General features: G+C 47.1%; 1 protein-coding gene across 1 annotated transcript in view; it reads right to left on the bottom strand.

Annotated features, from left to right (window-relative positions):
* The window catches only part of DLX4 (distal-less homeobox 4), a 24,463-nt gene extending 4,048 nt beyond the window's left edge, over window positions 1–20,415 (bottom strand). Inside the window, exons 1-2 of the mRNA XM_044444698.1 lie at window positions 20,013–20,415; window positions 3,945–4,138 (exon numbers count right to left, since the gene is read on the bottom strand). Of these exons, the coding sequence (XP_044300633.1) occupies window positions 3,945–4,138; window positions 20,013–20,415 (597 nt within the window). The remainder of the gene's footprint in view (window positions 1–3,944; window positions 4,139–20,012) is intronic.
* Window positions 20,416–20,834: the final 419 nt, after the last annotated feature.

The following is a 20,834-nucleotide window of genomic DNA, read 5'->3' as shown; positions in this document are numbered from 1 at the left end:
CCTGCAAAACCTGTTTATCCTGAAGGAAGGTTGGGACAAAAGAAATAAGTGTGGGTACCATGAGAAGCGAAGCCTCCCTGAAACCACCTCCAGCTTTCTTAAAAACAAAACAGAAATCCCATTGTTCACCAGGAACTACCCTCAAGCAAATGTATTTAGGAGGCAAGGCATTAAAAATACAATCAGTCTTTGTATTTAAAGTGTTGTATTCATGCTATACCTTCACTCACAGATGCACATGAAATAGAGGGAGCTAAATTTGCCTGTAACATAAGCACCAATGCTTCATTGGCCAGAATACTCTTTGGGATCACAAATCCTGAATGCTCCCACTCATGTAAGCTCTTTCAAAGCTTACAATTAACATCAGTGATTCGGATGAATATTCTGAGAAAAGCAGATGCCTATACTTAGCAGTGTGCCTGGATATACTGATTTAGTAAGTCTATACCCTACCCTTCAGCACAAAAGCAAACAGAACGAAAAAATCTCAAGGCAGTTTACACAAAATTAAAATTAAGAACAATTCAGATACAATGTTAATATAAAAAAGAAAACAACAACTCAAAAGCGGTAGCATTAACAACCAGCACGCATAGCGCTTTAATAAAAACACTGAACAAAGCAGAAATGTTGCCAACACCTGCTTAACGGGAAATACGAGTGAGAGAACTCGTAGTTCTTTTGTGAGAGAACTCCAGAAATGTGGGGCCACCATGGGAAAAGCCCTGTCTCTGATGAGCCTTGATGGTGAGCCAGGGAGGGGGGCCATCGGAGTTGATCTCAGACTAAACCGTTCAGCACAGGCAACATGAATGTTTATGAAGTAAAACACTGGGAAGCTTATGCATACCCAGCACAGCAGATTCTCACATAGAAATCCATTTCTACAACTGCCCACCATTGCCCTGTGCTAGGACAAAACTGGGAGCTGCTCTGCTCTGCACCTGTCCTGCATCCCACGGTGAAGCCAGCACCCCATTGCAAGATGCCCATTCCAGGCCCTGCTCATGAGCCAAGAATTCCACCAGTGAATCTTCATCTACTAAGATGCCTGCAGAAGCTGCCGAGCTTGGAATTTTCCATGCAGTTCGTTCGGTACATTGCAGCCTGTTTTCTGGTTCACATCTTAAGTGACTTACGGTGAGATCCTTAGTGTGTTTAGACAGAAAGAAGCTAAGCGTGTTCCAGCCAGCTATGCATTTTTGCAAGATATTTATACTGCAGCCCTTCTAAAAACAGCATTTTTTTGTTGCAGTTTTGCATTTGTGTGTATCTTTCTGTAATGAAATCCCCTAAAGTACTTTTTAAAAAGTGAAAAACTGTAGAGCTTAATTCAGGAAAATATGAATTTTGTTGTGCAATTTTGTTCCAGTTGCAGCTTTGGCAATTTCACCCAAAAATCTGGTTGGGATGCATTTTTCAACCAAGTTTAATAATCCTCCAGTGTGCAAAGAAATGGGGATTTGGGGGGAATTGGTAGTATATAAACTTTGTGTCACTTCCTAGGCAGTTGTGCTGGCTGCAGCAGGCTGGAAGCTATAGGACTTTTCTGTCTAAGCACGCATAGGATTGTACCCTTAAATTGTTGCATTGTCCAAAGGAAGCACCCGGTTTTGTAACACTGCAGCCATAGAGTCTGTCCCCCATCAAATACTTAGTATGCAGACGTAGCAGGTTTTTACTTGACTTTCTTCTTCTCTGTCTAAAAAAATAAATCTTTTTTATGCCTCTGGCTATGGGCTCACCCTTGACATCTGTCTGTCTCCAACTATTTCTTTAAGCTGTTCAACGAGCTATAAAGGAAGCTGCCAAGTTCCACAACAAAAGTTCCACAGCAGCAATTCCCCTAAAATTCCAAAATTTCACAAACTACAGGCATACTTAGGTTTGAGTGAGAAATTCATTCCATCCAAATTTTTAGACATATTTGCCAAATCTGCTCTAACTGGAAGAACAGACTAGAATATAGTTGCACACGAAAATTTGCATTTCCTTCAGATTCAGCACTGAAGTTCTCCCCTTTTTAAAATATATGCATTAGGGGAAACATGCACAAAAATTTATACGGTACAGAAAGCTGTGCATAAAAATGCACACAGTCACAAAGTAAGGCTATTATTATAAGGAACCACACTATTATACAGGAAGAGCTTGCAAAAATCCATGCATTAGCAAAAATCCATACATTAGAAGCTAACATGGAAATTCATACGAATATTTGTGCAGACCTTTAAAAGTAAAATTCATACAGTGATACAGAATTGGCCCAAATGAAATGCAAGGTCAGAAAAAAAGAGAACCTGATCTCTCCCACTGCAACAGAAATTCCCTCTTCTATGGCCAGTGAGTGAACATTATGGGTTTCCCCCTAAAGTTTTTTTTTAAACATATCTACAAGCCTTGGGGATTCCCCACCAAACCTGCTGATACCTCCCCTCTTCTGCATCATTGGTGCCATCTGGCTACATAACAAATAACATTTCCAAGCACGAGCATCAGAAATGGAGGAAATGATATTTGGTGCAACAGACTTTCAGTCTACTTGAAATGCACCATTCTATAAGGGTTGCCTCCAGCCAGAAGACTTTTAAATGCATCCCATCCAGTTTTTTTCCCTTCCTGATCTGATTTTGGGCAGTAAGAAAATGACAGAAGTAGCAGTAAGAAAAATGCAGGAGCTGTACAAGTTAAAGAGATCTGCAACAGGGGGGCAAGGAAGTTGCACAACAAAAGCTTCATTGGAAAGCACCTTTGTTATAATTGTTACTTATCTTGATGCCAACTAGCCGGAGAGCTTCAGCTATTGGGCAGTGGAGAAACAGAATAAAAATCCATTTTATTCTCTGCTCTTATGACAACATAGTGGCAAAAGAGACCAAAGTATAAGAGCTCGTGTGACATAGGGATTAGACTGAGTCCCAGCTGAGGCAGAGGAGTTCCAGGTTCAAAGCCCTGCTCAGAGATGAAGCTCACTGCCTGCTCTTGGGAAAGCTTAAACTCCCTCACAGGGCTGTTGCTAGGCTAAAAATGGGGTGAATTCAGAGGAGGAATCCTGATATGCAACTTTGATCTCCTTGGAGGAAAGGCAAGTTATAAATGAATAATAAAAATGTGATAAACAAATAGTCGCCCAAGTCCCCAGTTCAAATCTCTCCACAGGAGAAATTTATTCAGCAAGCCAGAATTGCCTAGCACCTCCCCCATCTGCAACATCAGGACAATAATATTAATAATAACATCCACAATACTCATAATCATAATACTGATCTACCTTGCTGCCCCCTGGCTTCAGAGATAAAGCAGCCTGTATGAACAGACAGCTAGTGCATCCAGATGTGGGAGAGCACGGATCCCCACTCCAGCTTAGCTACCCATGAGGACACCTATCTTGCATTATCTCCCCACATCTCAAGTTTTATCTTTTAATCTAGAGCAGCAGCTCAGACTGCAGTCTCCAGCAGAAAGCGGGGGGGGGGGGTTAACTGTTTCCTGTCCAGCAGTTTTCTGCTTCCAGCTGCATTTGGCCCAGGGAGGGGGTGTGTGGAAGGAAGGGCCAATGGGGAAGTGGAAAAGCAGGTTAGGAGGCCAATGGGGAGGTGGGAAATCGGCACAGAAGAAAGAGGTTTGAGTTCCCTAACCCATCCCAGTGCTGCTCTCCCCACAGTGAAGACACTCTGGGGCAATGGTGGGAGGGCAAGAAAGACACACACAACACCACGCGCAGTTTGAGTCGCAGCCATCAAGCTCTCTGGGCAGCCTTGAGAAAGTAACTTTGTGTTCAGCTCAGCCTACCTCACAGGGCTGTTGTGAGAAAGGGGGAGACTCCTCACGTAGGCTCCCAGAGTGGTGGGGATGACTAGCAGGGCAAGGAGAGAAGGATGCATCGCAAACGGAGCACGGACATAAAGAGAAGTGCAGGCCAATTGCCTGCTCTGCCTCACCTGCGTCTGGGTCAAGCCCAACTGTGCTGCCAGCTCTGCCCGCTCGGGAAGTGCCAGGTACTGTGTCTGCTGGAAGCGCTGGTTGAGGGCCTGAAGCTGGAGGCTTGAGTAGATGGTGCGTGGCTTGCGGATCTTCTTCCCTTTCCCGTTGATGCGGATTTCTCCATTCTCGATGATGGTGGACTTCTCAAGCTCTTCAAAAACAAGCAGAAAAGTCCAAGAAGAAAAAAGTAAGCTCCTCTGTGCCAATGGACCTAATAGGTCATGCGAAAGAGTGCAGGGCTTTAGGCAGACTTAGGACCGATGTGTGCAAACACACTGGGAGGCTTCTCCAGTCTTTCTATCTCTATGCTCTGTCCTGCTCCTTTTGAGGTTTCCTATTGATTTAAGAGTGGTGATGTGGTCACCTGACCCCGGGCACCCTGGAATTAAGTACAGGACAGAGGCACTGAAACACCAGCCTGCCCTGAAGCTCTTGAGGTACAACTGGCAACCCATGGTTGTACCATAAAGCAAAGAAGGTACTTGGCATGTGCTCAAAAGCAACCTTCTCCCCAGTAAACCTGCAGGTGTGAAGAACAAAAATAAGATCCAGCACCAGCTGATTCAGTCAGTAATTCATCTCTAAGTGGAGAGGTGGCCTTACTTCTGACCAGGAAGCCACTTCCCACAAACTCATATGGGTGGGCAGGCTGTGGTGACAGCTAGATTCTCTGTGCATGCTCAGGAACACTCTGTTCCTCATTCACAGGTTTGAGGGTCCATGCCCAAACTCAGAGCTAACACCAACAAAGGTGCTCAGACATACAGCAGACAAGACCAAAATGCTCAACAGCAATGGATTCTGTCATCAATTAAGAAAGTAAAAAGGGGGGGGGGGGACACACAATGTGTAGAAGTCCTGAGAGAATACTTTACAGCAGCCTTCTCTAACTTAGTGCCAAGTGAGGTGGGTGATTTATTTCCGTTCCATCTGACTAGTCTGTTTCCCTTACCTGAACAGGTATGCCTGTGACTCACCGGACCAAAAGGAAAAAATAGTGGTTTTAAGGTCAGACCCCACTCAGCAGAAAATTCATACATCCCAGCTGAGTGGTCTACGTTTGCAAGCATTTATGTGTAGGCTGGGGTTCTGAAATACCTTCCAAGCCTGATGATGCAAAATTGGTACCAGGGAAAAGGTACTTTTGTTTTAGATATAAGTATGTTGTTGCTCAAACTATCATAATAAGGTAAATTATAAGCTACCCTAAAATATATGCAGGTTTTAATCACTGAAAGTACAGTAGAAAAGCAGCCAGCATATTTCTAATAATGTAAAATTTAAATTCCACTCAGTCTAACAGTTAGTATTAAAAAAAATCTTATTTACCTAAACTGAAATCATGGTTAGCTGAAAGAAACTAGATTCGGACGATACGATAATTAATCCACACTCAAGGGCTCAGTGTGGGTTGTCATTGAACTACTGTTGTTGAACCGAGGGCTTTCATGCTGCCTAAACCAAGTCGAGATAAAGAAGTATGGTAAACAACTCACAGTTAACCCCCAAAATAAACCTTGAGTTCTTTTCATGCATTTACACATTTTCTGCCTGTTTCAGAAATAACCAGGGTGGCAGGCACAGCACTCAGCCGACAGGAGCAACTCAAACGATGCTGAATAGCAGATGCCCATAGCAGCCCTTCTGTCTTGGCTCTTTTCACAGGGTGCTTTTGCGTCACAGATGGAAAAACGGAGCACCCAGGTTAGGACATCATGACAGACAATCACGGTAAGCAGAAGCCATACAGCAGACTGTTGCTTCTTGTTGTGGCTTCCGGGCCCCACAACGTAACACACCACAACTGGGTCTAGACATCGTTACAAGCCCACAGTGGTAAAAAACCACGATTGGTTGTCGTGATATGTCAACCCAGTCATTATCTCCAGTTTTTTACCTACACGCAGCCATGCAGATAATTCAGGAAACACTTCAGACTTAATCAAAGCTCCTGCAAATAGTTTTGATATCAAACCCTAAGAGAGCTTCATTGTCCACAGAAGCACCCTTATGAAGGTCCATCTCCTAAGATGAGAAGTTTATTGCTTCCAGGGATTAATGCACCTGAAGAAGCAAGCTCCCATTTCTAAAAACATATTTGCACACTCAAAGCTGGTTTGTAACATAAATTAACTGATCAGTTCTGTCAAGAACGTTAATGCTTGTCAGTCCCACAAATTATAATGCATATACCATCACATAAAATTTGTGGACTTCCGCTCCCATCAGCCCCACACTACATAGCCAAATGGTAAGAAGTTAGGGAAGTTGTATCCAAAACAGTTGATGGGTACCTGGTTGGGGAAGGCTGGGCTACACCCTCACAAACTACAATCCCCATAATCCCTTCTAGGTTATTTGACCATTAAACCAAATTATTTCAATGCGCTTCTTGAATTGTTGCTAAAACTACTTAAGACACAATTCTTTGCATGTTTAGACAGAAAAAAAAATCTACAATTCCTAATATGCCCCAGGCTGGCTAGAGAACGCTGGAAGCTGTAGGGTACCCTTAATGGGTCAGGACCATTTAAACTAGGGGATAAATTTTAGGCCAAGCTACAAGTCTAGCCTGAATGTTTGTCCATTGCAGGACCAGGGAAGGAGAGAAGGGGACAGAAATGAACCACTACTGCTATTCCACAATAGCTTGTTATAACTGGAGAAAGGCTCAAAGGATTACCCTAGCAAATTGCCTGGAGGTATCTGTGATCAGAACAAACAAATTTGGCATTCGAGCTTTCAAAAGTCTAAAGTTGGCTGAATTTTTATAGTTGAGTCAAAATGTAAGATATTTTTCAAGGAACCTTTGAGAACTAGCAAAAACACACAAATGCATTAGGTGATGTGGTGTGCACGCAAACACACACACACACAGAACAAAGATGGAGAAGTCCAGCCATTCCTGAGCAAGAGCAGGAAGCATTGTCATTACTCTGAATTAGCTTTGGGTGTCATCACACAGCTAAATCTGATTGGCTATGTGACAACATTGTGACATTGTAATGCTGACTAAGCTGCCCAGGGTTGATTACAATCACATAGCAAATTATATATATATATATAGAGAGAGAGGGGGGGGGGGGGGGGGGGGAGAGAGAAGGTTCAACATTGTCAATCAGGCCCTAAAGAGACGCAAATGAGATGACCAATAAGGGAATTCGGAGATCAATTTTTTCTCCCTGTTGCACAGACACACTTCCACACTCAAAAGGTTTCCTTGGGAACATCTGGTACACCCCACAACATTCATGTTCTTTTCTCAAAATGTGATGCCCACCTCCTGTCCCTGCAGAAGATGAAAGCCGTCTCTGATAGAAAATGCAGCCGCTTATGTGTCACATATTTAAATGCCATGGGTCCAAATTTAATCCCCCCTCCCCCCCCCAAAAAGAGAGAGAGCGGGCTGGGTTGAGAGGCCTCTGCCAAGATTAAAATTCAGAGACTGTAAAGAGAGCTTCAGCGTTTCGTTTTCCTTTGTACATCAGGACTGTGGAGCCCATGCTTTTCTAATGGGTTAATTCGTTTAAAAATGGGAATAGGAAACATAGCCTGCACACTCATTTCTTCCCAACCCTATGAAAATTCCAAACTTATTGCATTACATGAAGAATTCCTCATTATATTCCGTGTTTTTAAAAACCTGCTCCTTCCCCAAGGAGAGAGTAATTGAGTGGAAGAAAGCAGGCCTGCAAAATGCAAACAATTTCAGAAACAGTTACTGTCCAATCAGAGGTCTTGTTTTCCCTCATCTTGGCTTGAAACTGTGTCATGGGGAAGGAAGGAGAGGGAAGAAGTCCCTTTGCAGCCCTGGTTTTAATTCTCACTGGGGTGAATTTTAATTAAGAAGCTCAATTGACGTGCAAAGCAAAAGACAAGCTGTTAGGCTTAACGAAGAACACTCCCTAGACGCCTCAATAAACCACATCCATGTGCTACTGTAGAAGCCACAAAAGAGAAGATAACACTTCACAGGAGACAAAGTTTGAGGAGTCAAAAATACAAGAGGGGGAAGAGTAAAAAAATCACAAGACTCTGCTCTTTAAAAGTCATGAGGCTTTTATCAACACGAATTGGCTGCCGCTTGTTAAAAATAGTTGGTTTGCTTCTTAAACTCCACATGTGTGTTAGAGGAAGGTTTGTCAGAAAGAGCACCTGCTTCCTAAAAAATTATCTGATTTGCTGGAAATATTGGTTCCAATCCAAGGATCTGTGGAGAAGAGAGCAGATGCATGTGCTTTTCTGCCCAAGAAAAAATACTGGCTGTTTCATTGACTTGTGGCTCACGAGGCACCCTGTGGGGTAGCTCTGGAGTGAACTGGGCTGAGGTGTCCTCAAAAATCTGTACCACGTGACATGCTTCCGCAAAGGAGCTCAAATATGCCACTAAGATTCCACTCTGGAATCTGTTTAGAAGTAATATCAATATTTTAATTAAAAACAAAGCTGCATCTCTGAGAAAGGCTGCCCTTGAACTGAGCACTGGTCGCACCTGCAAAATTAGCCAGCAGTGCATATGCGGTTATGGAGCCACAAACCCATGCGGGGCACAGCCCTTTCATGCCTAACACATCTGCTCCTTTCCACGAGCTTCCTGCAGAAACCCAGAGCCACACTGAAATTGCTGAGTACTTTTAGAGAAAAAGAAAGTTCAATTGCATTGTTCAACTCCTCTTGCAATTTTTTTTTTAAATCTTAGAATCTTTACATGGGCAGCTTCCTTTTTATATTGCATTAAGCCACAGCAGCCCGTAATATTTTAACTTGTCAGAGATGTTTGATGTTTCATTTCTCATCACTATGCTCCCAGTTCCAGTCGTTCAGAACAGCCCTCTCTGTGTATCTTTATACAGAAGTCAGTCTGCATAACTAGTGGAAGCAACTGTTTTCTAATTAATGATTTTGGTCAGAAGATAGGTAGATGTAACTAACTCCCTAATCCATGGTGCAATCCTATGCATGGCTAGATGGGAAAAAAAGGCCTGTGATTCCCCAACATGCTGCGGCCAGTTTGGATTCAGTGAGATCTTCTCCCATTTAAACATGCATATGATCAAACAGAACTAGCCTTAATTCTGCAGCCCCGTGCAAATGTGCGTGCAAGTAGGTCCTGTTGAACTCCACGTACTTCTAAGTAAGTATGCAAATGAGCTGTGCTGGCTAGGGATCACGGGAGCAGTCAGACAAAAATGAACAGGTCATGAGATCTGACATCTGCCTTAGTTTACGACCAATGATAAAGCACAGTACTTATTGTAAAATGATATGCAGCTAAGGCGGAGCTGTAGGTCTTTTCTTCTGTCTAAACTTGCATAGGATTGTATCCCTAGTTGCTTATATTCTTTGCACGCGCGCACGCGCGCGCACACACGTAATAAATGCGCTCTGTCTCCATAAGAGATCCGTGTTATCTTAGATATAGCTCATCTTAATCCATTTCTTGTCATGCACGATCCTGAACGAGGGAACGTGCAAGCAACAGAAGGCAAGCCCACTGGCCGCTAAGTCGCGCTCACCACAAATCCACCAGGCGAGTGTGGTCCTGCTCTGTGTCTCACAGGGACCGAGTGTGCCTCCTTGTTCAGGAAACGTGCATTGGATCACAACCATTGGCCAGCAATGGCCCTCAGCCCTCCTCCTCTGTTGCCTTTACTGGCAGAGCTGGTGTAAAGTTGGCTAACATTCTTCTTCATACCATTACTGTGTATTATGCTACACGAGAGAGACAAAAACGAAATAATTATTCTGATAGGACTTAATACTTAGCTCTCTCGCAGGAGATCAGATTGTCAGAATGCATGTTTGCCAACTAGCAGAATCTGTGCAGATGAGTAATGTAGGGCTCATATTTCCGAATTTGGTTTTCTAGACCATACATGTATAATGTGATATGGAAGACTGTAACTTGTTGGGGCATTTATCTAGATGAGCTCAAGCTTGGCTACCTTCCAGCCTTGTTCAACCTGGGGCCCACCAGATTTTTTCTGGGGTACCATTTCCATGATCCCCAGTCAGCAGATTTTGTCCGCTGGGTGATGGGAGCTGTACAGCCCATCCAAAGAGTACCAGTCTGAAAGGTATGCTCGGGAGTGCAGTGTTTAAAGGGCCAGGTCCTTGGCTAAACCCTTGAGATGGGGCAAGGGGGAAAGAGCCTCTGCAGCTTCAGTCCCAGAAAAGCTTAACCTGTTGGACTGGCCGGCCAGCCACATGGCAGCTCTTAAAGGCACAGGAACTTCCAGGAACAAACACACAAAGGCTTCACAAATTCCTCTAAGCTCCTTGACTCTCCTTACACCACCGTATCAGGACCGTCTCGCACAATCCTCCGGACTGGAGCAAAGCAAGGACCCATCCTCCACAGCTTTGCTGGGAAGTCCAGGCCGCTCACAGGCAATGCGAGGGGCGCCGCATTGGGGTCACGGTCGCTTTTGCAAGACCCAAGGTGGCGTGGCACTCACCCGGACTAACAGCCTGATTGAAGCCGGATATCTGGATTTGCACGAAAGTCCTTCGAGCCTGTCCCGTGAGGTGGGAGCCGGCAGGAGGGAAACCAAACTACACTTTGGTCCGGGAAAGAGCCGGTTTAAGCAAAAGAAGGCCCCTATTCCTCTTTTAACGGAAACTTGAAAGACTGAAGGCTGCTGCGATCCAATATGTGCTTCCCTGGGAGTAAGCACCCTTTAATTCAGCGGGCTTTACTTCCCAGTAGGCGTGTTTAGGCCTGCCCGATCGCGGGGCCCTTTGGCCTAGGACTGAATCCCATGGCGTTGACTTCCACGCATATAGGATAGCGCTGCACGGCCCCAGTCTTTCCCTAGCCACCGTGCAGTTACTTGGGAGGCGGGCCATTTACTTCGGAGTAAAGTCGAAACCTCACGCAGTCCTACGCGAAAGGAAGATGCTCTTTGGAACGACTTTTGTATCCAAACCCGGAGCGCGGCCGGTTTACATTTCCTTACACGCGATTAAAAGCCATAAACAGAATGAGGCTTACTTCTGAGTAAACGGGCACAGGATTCACCAGCACGGCCGAAATCGTCTACCTGCGTTTACTAGGGATTATTACTACACCGCGGAATTTACTTTCCAGTAAAGCAAACGAGGATGGGGCTGTAATTCCTGGATTCTCAACCGTTACCAAGGAAATGAACTCCATTTACTTCAGCTGGGCTGGTTCGAGTCCAGCCAGAACCGCTTGGAGATCGGTGGCGTTACTGGGGCTGCTCCCACTAGCCTTCCTCTTCCCCCAGTTGCTTGTAAAATGCCCGGACAGCGCGGCCCGCAGGCGGGATAAAAGTGAATTAAATGAACGAAAATGCCCACCACCACCGTTAGGGCAGGCCCGCCGAGCTGTACGTTTCACAAAGGAGCCTTTTCCGCTCAATTGTAGGGGCGCGCGCCCAGAGGGACCCGTTCAAGTGATCAGGCAAGGAAGCGATCGATCCGCTACTCGGAATGCAACGATTTCGATTTCCCAGACTGATCAAAACCCCCATTTCAAAAGTGGTGCGGGATGGGCTTGCGATCGCTAATCTCACTCGAGTTTAAATACAGGCATTGTTAAAATCTGATGGATAATTATCATCAATAAATAACATGACTGATTATTGCTAATAAAGTATTATTCCAGCCTTTCCTACCACGTGGTTTGCGTAAAATAATTAGGGCCGCAATCCTATGCGCATTTGCTTCGGGTAAACCGCACTGAATGGACCGACTTCCGAGCAGGCATGTCTAGGAGAGCTTCGCTACGATCTGGTGAATTTGTTTCGTTTCGAGTGACTTTAGCAAAACGGCCGTCAAAGGAGATTGCGCGCAAACCTATACAGCTCTCCCGAGAAGCCAATCCCACTGGCTTCACTGGGGTTTCTTCCCCATTAAGTTTGCCCACGGGACAGACTCCAGACTTGGGCGCACTTGAGAGAGAGCCCAGCGCAGACGATGCGACTGAACAAGCCAAGACCTGCAGCCGGATCGCGCCCCTGAGCTCTTGAAAACGGGGCAACCCCCGGGAAGTTCTCCTGCGCCAGCTCGCCGAGGCGGAAAGCTCTCCCGCTCGGCACGCCTCAATCCCTGTTCTGACAGCTTTCGACAGAGGCTGGATGGAGAAAGGTGCGGATGGTCTGAGGCGATGAAGAGTGCTCTTAATAAGGACTCCCTGCATGGCGACCGCAGAGGACGAGTTGTCAGCGAGTTAAAAAGATTAAAGCACTAAGCCCTTAAGGAATAGTTTAATTTCGAAAAAACAAGACGCCTGAACCATGTCTACGTTGTTGTTTTAAAAAAGAAAAAGCTGGTTTGGTAATAATTTAAAAATAAGAGAAGCACCACGCCTCTATCCAGACACCTGGGCGGGGCGGCGGCGACTTGCTAGTTCGAATGCAAGCAGAATTCGATTCAGACGTGAGTGCCTTGCACGCTTCCCTGTTGAAATCGGTGCATTTGGATCACGGTGAAGCTGTCCTTGGGAACGAAGTTCAGCCAACTCGGTCTGGATTCAGTCCAATTATTGTAATTCGTCTTGTGCCTGCACCTCTGTGTTTTATTATGGGGAACGCTCTGCAGTGTTTACTCATAAACTAAACCAGACTCGAGGGCGAGGGGAAACGGGGGAGCGCTCGCACTCACACGTGCAGCTCCTTTTTCGTTTAAAATTGAAGCGATTGTCTGCCTCGGGAGGTGTGGCAGATAGAATCGGGGTTTAATTTAAAACCAAGACCTTAACCTAGTCACGCCTTGAATGATTAAGAAAAGCCTCTGATCTCGGGTTTTTAAACAGAGCTTGATTTATGGGTTGTTACGCAGCCACGGGGCAGCACAAGCTACTTCAGCGACGTGGTCTGTGGATGACAAAGCTCACTTCACGGTCTTGGGCCAGCAAGTCGGTCTGAAGCCTCACTCCCGAGTGCTCGCTGATGAAAACTCCCCACCGGCTCGTGCCTTCAGTGGGGAGCGCGGGTGCTGTCAGGGCGAATTTGCCAGCTTTCCTACATGAAGTGTATTGGGTGGGGGTGAGGTGCCAGCGCACACCGGCTAGGAATGGGATTACATAATACAAACCTTTTCTGAACCACTCTGATTTTGCCTTAAAAAAGACATTCCACTCTGTCAACATCTAAGCTCCAAGATGCTAACAGTAACAATAATTCACTGACAACCAATCTTATGCACTGCCAAGGAAGGAAACCCCATTAAACAAAAAGCTTGTGTGTGAGAAAACGCTTAATTCATATGTTAACTCCTGGTTATTTGCGAAGCAGTGCCCTAATTCACTAATATTCCTGACAATGGATGGCCATGCATTTGCATTCTCGCAACACTTCTAGAATTACTAACCAGTCTAAAATCGAAAGAGGCTTCCAAATAAATTTGGTTTGGGGCAGAGAGATGTCCAAGAAACTTGTCGACGATTCCCTTTAGTTAAAACAAACAAACTCCGCCCCGCCCCCCCGAAATAAAAACGCCACTGTAAAAGAAACCAAAATCGATTGTAGTCTCTCATGAAAAGAAATCGTAGAAAGCACAACATCTGTAATAGTTCGATCTCATCAGATGAACTGTTTGAATACAATTTTTCACTGGGGTTTTCATTCAGGACTCAAGAAGGCTCAGCGGAACCAGAGGCGAAGCTGAGCTGGCTGTAGAAATTGCAAAAGAGGGACAAACAGAACCTAACTTCACAAGCGAAATGAACCTGATATTTTAACACCGCGTAACCAGGGGAAGAGAGACCCGGCTGCACGAAAGAGGGAAAAAGAAAGCAAGGAGGAAAAGCCAAACCGTTCGAAATTAGATACGATTTTTAAAAAGTGGTCTTTTGTTCTAATCGCTTCCTCCGCTCCAGTGATTCAGCCTTACCGCTTCTTCCCGGGGGGGTGCGGGGAATAGCAGTTCTTACATGATTTATGAAAGAGTTGTTTTGAACACAAAGGGAGCCCAGCCGAAATCAGTCGATGCAAATAACGCTATTCACCTCAAGCAACCCCAGTGCTTGACTGGGGCGGGGGGAGAGGGGGCGCTCTGAAGGCAAGACCTTCTGCGAGATCCGAAGGATCTGCGAAACTGCCTTGGGCGCGGCGTGGCTTTCCAGCGGCCTTAGTCGGCCGGAGAGGAAGCTTTGCGGCGATCCGGAGCGGCCCACGGAAGCGCGCAGTCGCCTCGCATCGTCCAAAGCACTTCAGTTCAAGGGGTTGTGACCTTCCGCCCGCACACTTTGGGTTGCCTGGACGGACCGAGCCTCGTTCCCATTTACCTGAAAACCCACCACTCCTCAAAACCGCCTCTTCCAGCTGCTCCGAAGGAAAACCTGCGCAAGAAGAGCGTCACGAAGGCTTTCCGTGGCAATGTGGGTTTCACATTTCCGGCACAAGACAGCTGATCACGTTTACTTTCACAAACTAATGGGGAACGCTTTCATCATGGCACCATCGGTTTAAAAAAAAGAAGATTGATTGGCAGTCTTTCCCAGCGATAACCCAAGTCCGATTTTAGGCTCGCGGGTGGGAACCCGGCCGTCCGCACGAACGGCAGTCAGGGAGCAAACCTGCGCATGATGAGACAGGAAGGCAGTCCACCAGTTCTAGCATGCTCCCGCCGGCAAACCGAAGTCTGCATGGCATCGCGCCCTTCCAGCGGGAAGGGGGAGGTCTGCAGCCCCGTCCCATTGCATATTTCCTTTAATGGGACACACTCCCAAGTCAGTATGAAGAGAACGGAAACCCCCTTATCAGATCCTATACACACTTACTCGGATCCCAGCTCAAGATTCGTTACTTCTATCAGGGTGCAATCCTATGCATGAGAGAAAAAAGTCCCACCACTTCCAGGTGTCTGGGGAAGTTGTGGGACTTCTGTTTCAACATGCATAGGGTCACAGAGTCCGCAGCCTTATTTCAGCACGATCCTATGCCTACCCAGAAGCCCGTTCAGTTGAACGGGGAGCGCTCCCAGGCAAGCGGATATTAAGGCCGCAATCCTATACTCGCTTGCCTGGGAGAAAGTCCTGCTGGACTTAAAGCAGACCTGAGTTCCGAGCAAATAGCGCGGGCTTGTCGCTCTCTGAAGCACAGCGAGGAACGTGGACGGGTTTTGGATTGCAGTACCCACATTCCCCACCCCCCGTTATTCCGGATCGGGCTGATAGGGGCTGCAGTCCCGAAACATCCGGAGTGTGCAAGTTCACCCCACTCCTCCCTACGGCTCGTAAATGGAGGAGAAATGCGTTTTCTAGCCAGGGAACTCGGGAGGTCTTTAGGTGGAGCCTCTCAAAAGTACGCGTTGTAAACCGCCGGACTGGAGGGCGGCGCAGGACGATCTGTCGTAACTAAAATGAAGCAACCCGAGCGTGCACTCCGCCCGCGTAAACCCTTCGAAGTGAGAAAAGAGCCGTTCTGTTCCTTGCAGCACGTGCGAACGGATTACTTTCCCTCGTGGCTGATGAGGATCGCTGTGCGAGTCGAAAACCGACGTGGCCCACGAACTGGGCGTGCGCCCTGACCAGCAGGGCAACCCTAGCCGTCTAACTCGGAGTGAACCCCACTGGGTTAGCCGCCCCCAGGTAAGGGGGCGGAGGACTGCGGCCTAATCCCGCGCCCCTTTCGGTAGACGCCCCCTCCATGTCGACGAGGCCTACTTAGGAGGAGCCCGTCGGAGCGCACCGCAGCCTGCGCCAGCGCTGGGCCTCGGGGCGCCGTCGCTTCGGAGGGAGCCCCCCGGCGGAGACAGTCCCCGCGCCAAGCTGGCGCACGGGAGCCGCGGGCCAGGGGGAAGGCGAAGGCCTCCCGCTCCTCCGCGGCGTGACTGAGCGCCTTGGCAGGGGGTTGCCAAAACTCTTAATCTTGCACCGAATAATTACCAGCCTTTCAAATTAAGTGCGGCAGCTAATTAGTTGCCGGTGCGCTCGTCACGCTCGCAATAAATAAAACGCTGTTTTCCAGCCAAGGGGCCAACGGAACAATAACCCTTTCCAGGGGCTCCCCCTGGTGTGGCTACAGGATTGCCTGGAATATCATTCAGACATCAACTATCTCCCTTGCCGATCTTGACAGGTGCCAATTAAGAAGAAACAAGTCCAGGAATTCAGCGATATAAACATGCACCCCAGGGAAGCTCTGGGTTAGCATTCAGGGTTTCTTTCTTTCATTAATTCTTTCTTGTAAAGAAGTGGGCCCAGGAGGGGGGCGATTGGATTGACTGGGAGCCAGGACTTCAATCTGCAGAGATACAGCTTCAGACGGGCACCCTTTGATCATTCAGTAGAAGTGGCAACGCATCTTTTACACATTCAGGGACATTCGCGGATTCTTCAACATGGAAAAGCTACTAAGCTTCAAACCCCATGTCACACCTATGTTTTTTAAGCAGGTGGGCCTCAGAACATTTCTAAAAGTTTCAGTGTGTTAGAAATTCACCTTTCATAGGGCAGCTGGAGACAGGAAGTGAAAAGCACCTCTTTGGGATGACACAAGTTCTTGCAAGTTGACTGCTCCCCACTTCCCCAGCCCGGCCTCTGCCCCAGTAATCAAGAAACCAGTTAAGCCAAACTATCTTGCATTCCCCTTAAGTTTAGCAAATGGGGTGATAGGGAATTCTGGAAGTTTTGCCTTTTGGTGGATTTCCTCTGGAAAGAGTTCCAACATCTCTTGTTTAAAGGATGGGGATTATGACCTTTCTTCCTGGGGGGTCAGATCCAGCATCTAAGACAAGTCTGCCCATGTATTGGTGCAAAACTACTGTTATAGTAATTTAAATATGTAGAGCAGGCTGTCATTTCACCTTTATATTCTGAAACACTCTCATCTGTGAATACAGAAAGAAGTGGGAGAGGGCTTGGAATGTTAGAAATCCTGAACATAAGGTTGTAGGGGGCCCTCTCTCCCCCTCATAATCAAATTTCATGTATCCTTCCCCTACAAAAAATTAAAAATCAGACCTTAACATTTCCATTTCAGATTTTTTAAAAAATAAAACAAAGAAAATGTTTTGAATTACAATATTCACATGTTTCCCATTTACAAACCACTGAGTGACTTGAAAACTTTTGTTTGTTTTTAAGATCAGTTGCTTCTTTTAAATCCAATATTTTTTTTTTCAAAACTCAGCAGGGCCTAAAAATACAAACACAGAGACACACAAATCACCCACTGCAGTTCATTGTCTCACAAGAGATTTCCATTAAAAAAGAACACTTTGTTGGAATTTCAGTTTGAAGCCAATTTGGTTGTGGACTGCATGCAAAAGATTGCAATTTGCAATGCAAAATGAGCAAGGGAAATATTAATATTTTTCCATTAAATATTAACATAAATAAGCTCAAGGAGTTTTTCATTAAAGGATTCCGCACAGTTTGCCCTGATGTTTCAGGAGACATCTGGATTTTGTCAAAATTATTTAAAATGCTACTCTTTGGAAGGAGATTAAGTATTTGGCAATGTGGCCTTCCAAAATCTTTGGGATACATTCCTGAAGGACTCATTTTGATGATATCCCTCAATATTATGGCAGGAGTAGAAGAAATGAGATGGGGGAAAATATCCATCACATCCAGAAGGAGATGGGTGGTGGTAAGAAAGGGTCTCCCTCTGAACCAAAATGCAGAAATGGTTTAATCTACAGAAACACTTCATGACAGTCCTGAAGATGGAAAATATTTCGCCCTGAAAGGAGCCTGGGGCTATGAAGCTAATAGAGAAAATTCATAAATGGATGAGCTCAAAGGGGCCCAGAGAAGTAAACAGAGATGAGGGGACTAGTGCATTATATTTAGAGTTGCGCATGCAGGCAGGAAGAACTGGTTTCAAATTTCCACTAATTGGGTGACCTTGGGCCAGTCGCTTTTCTTTTAGCTTGACCAGCCTCCTAGGTCCTTGTTTGAAGGAAGGATCCTGTAGCACTCCAACCCCAGTTCTTTGGGAAAATGCTGGCATTCCATATGCTGCAAGATGATTTCTAGGATCAAGTTCAGTCTCCAACCTGCTGACTGGTAAAGCATGAAAGGCACTCTGCACGTGGCCCATAACAGACCAAACTGAAAACAGCCAGGATTTGGCCCCAGAACATGCACTTAAGACCTGCTGCTGGAATTGTTCAGTGGGTTAACCAGCCTCATCCATTTGTGACATGTTATTTATATAGCACCATCAATGCATGTGGTAGTTTTACAGAGCAATACAAGCGAGAGAGACAGCAGGGCTGTGCCTAGAGGCACTTAAGATTTAAATGTCAGCAAGGAGGGAGATAGCGCTGGGGTGAGTGGAGAGTTAGGAGGAGTGATCATAAACAAGCGCAGTCACAAGAACTCAGACTTCATTTCAATGGAGGATGAGGACAAGGGAGTAGGAAAATAAGCCTGAGCCTGCAATATTGGCTCTTTAAGTCATGTATCAACTTTAGTCTTACAAAAGAATCAAACCCTCCTTGGCAGCACTCTAAAATTCTGACCATTTTACAGACAGAGAAACCGATCCAGAAAGGTTGGGACTTGTTGATCACAGCCATCTAACTGGGATGCGGAGGGTCACCTGAGCCAAGTCTCAAAGCAAAACAGTATTCCAGAACCAGGAGGAAACCAAAGGTCAGTTGTCAAATTACTCCCCCTTGCTAAGGCAAGAACATCTGCAATCAAACACCATATAGGCAGCTTAACACTTATTTTAAGGCATTCTAAGCTGTTCTGAACCTTTTGGAAACTTGTAATAAATAATCACTGGAGATGCTCCCTGGATATGTTGACCTACAAGTCCCATCATCTCCAACCAGGTCTGGGAAGGTATTCTAGTTTATGAAGGTTGTCAGAAGAAGTGCTAAGGAAGTTTTCCCCAGGATCACAATTGTGCTCAATAACTACCAATTTCACTCCCTCCCCAGAGAGGGATCCCCCCAGAGATCTGTATCCACCTCCCCCACAAATGTTTTGGTGTCTATCAGGTGGGCTGCCCCCAGGGCAAATGTTCCAATATCCACACCTATGAGCCTTTGCAGCTGGGGACTGAGATTGATTTCAGGTAAAAGTTTATTCCTGAGAAGTGGAGGGACAGAAAGAACTGCATACAGGGCTAGAAAACCCTACACACCATGAGTCCCTGCAGCCAGAGGGCTCAACCTTTGCTTTATATTGTACATCCGATAAGCCATCTTTATGTTTCTGCCTCTTGAAACTGCAGCACTTTCTGGAGCCCTTTTAGGGTGCAAAGTAATGTGCAATTCATACTTCTCACCATACATATCAGTGAATGCTTTTGTAATCAATACTTCACTTGTATAATGAATGCAGGAAAGAGAGAAGCAGGTCAGGAGTGAACGCAGACTGCAACCCTGCACTTGCTCACCTGGAAGTAAGTGCCTCTGGACTCAGCAGGACTTTCTTTTGAGTAGACCTGCCTAGCATCACATTACAGATGTATACTGCAGCCAGTACAGGCCTGACAGCACACAAACACAAACCAATATGAAATACTCATTAAAGTATAACTTCCTGTTTTCCACTCCCCCAGATGTTTTTTTGACATCCAGGGCAAGAGTTGCATTTAAAGTCCGTGTTTATCTCTGTTCAACTGATACATCGCAACATTTGGCAGTAAAGGTAAAATCCAGTGCAAGTCCCACCTAAAATAAGCCATAGAAATAAATTGTTAACTTAAATTCCATTCATTTCTAAGGGTATATTGGAAAGAGGACTTGGATTTTACTCAGGAAACTCTAGCCTTCCTCAAATTCTGCCCCCAACAAAACAAAGTGTGTCCCACTTTCCTCCCATTGTATCACCACCCCGACACACACACACACACGACTCGCCCTTTCACACAACTACCAGTTTGAAGGACAGGCCAAGGAGTGGATGATGGACAGCGGGAAGATGCTCGTGTGAAGCCTCTACTCTGGATCAAACAATCTGAACTGGAACGGGGCGGTCCCGTGGAGGTGGCGCCTCTGAAGCAGGGGTGATCGAGCGGGTTCCCCGCCTGTTGCCGTCTCCCAGACCCCACACCCACCCGCCACAGCCCCCCGGCCAACCCGCCTCGCCTTACCCGTCTCCTCCAGCCTCGTCCCGTGGCCCAGGCCGCTGGAGGTCTGCTGGTAAGGCGAGTAGGAGGCGCCGTGGTGGTGATGGTGGTGGTGGTAGAAGGCGTGGGGGCTGCCCCCGGCCGCCCCGGGATAGCGGGGATAAGCCAGCGACCTGCCGTACGAGGCGGCAGAGGGAGGAAACGCGCTGCCGTCCAGCGGCTGCTGTTGCTGCTGCGGCGGCTGCAAGGGGTGCAAGGCTTGCAGAGTGTAAGGGGGCGCCAGGCCGGCCGGGTGCTGCTGCTGCTGGGGCTGGGGCTGCTGCTGCGGCGAGGGCGGGGGCCCAAGCCCGAAGTCCAGGAAGCCCGCCTTGGACGGGTCCGACGGCCCCACCAGCAGGGTCTCGGCCAAAGAGTTCATCGTCATCATCCAAAGTTGGACAGGACTCGCAACGGCGGCGGCGGCTGGAGCCCCAGCGGAGAAGCGTCGAGGCACAATAGCAGCGGCGACACCGCCACCATCCAGAGGCCCCCGCTACTGGCCGGGGAGCTGGAGGGGACGCTGCCGGGTTTCGAGGGAGGCGCGCCGGCGGCGGCGGTGGTGGCGGCTGGCAGAAGCGGACAGCCTCATGCTTCGGGGCTGCAGTGTCCTTGCCCCGATCGAGCCGAAGAGACGCCGATCCCGCAGCAGGAGCTCCGCCGCCGCCGCCGCCTCCTCCTCCTCGGAGCCCTTCGCTCGCCCACGACCCAGCCGCAGACGCCACTCCTCGTCCCCGATCGAGCGCCCTTTTTCTCCACCCCGCGCCTCGCCAGAGAGAAATGCCTAAGGCGCGTTGTTCCGCGCCCCCT

Source organism: Varanus komodoensis, unplaced genomic scaffold, assembly GCF_004798865.1.
Source record: "Varanus komodoensis strain SLA01 unplaced genomic scaffold, ASM479886v1 scaffold45, whole genome shotgun sequence".
NCBI classification, from domain to species: Eukaryota; Metazoa; Chordata; class Lepidosauria; order Squamata; family Varanidae; genus Varanus; species Varanus komodoensis.
The sequence above is the reverse complement of the archived record's forward strand: the minus strand, read 5'-3'. Positions and strand labels throughout refer to the sequence as shown.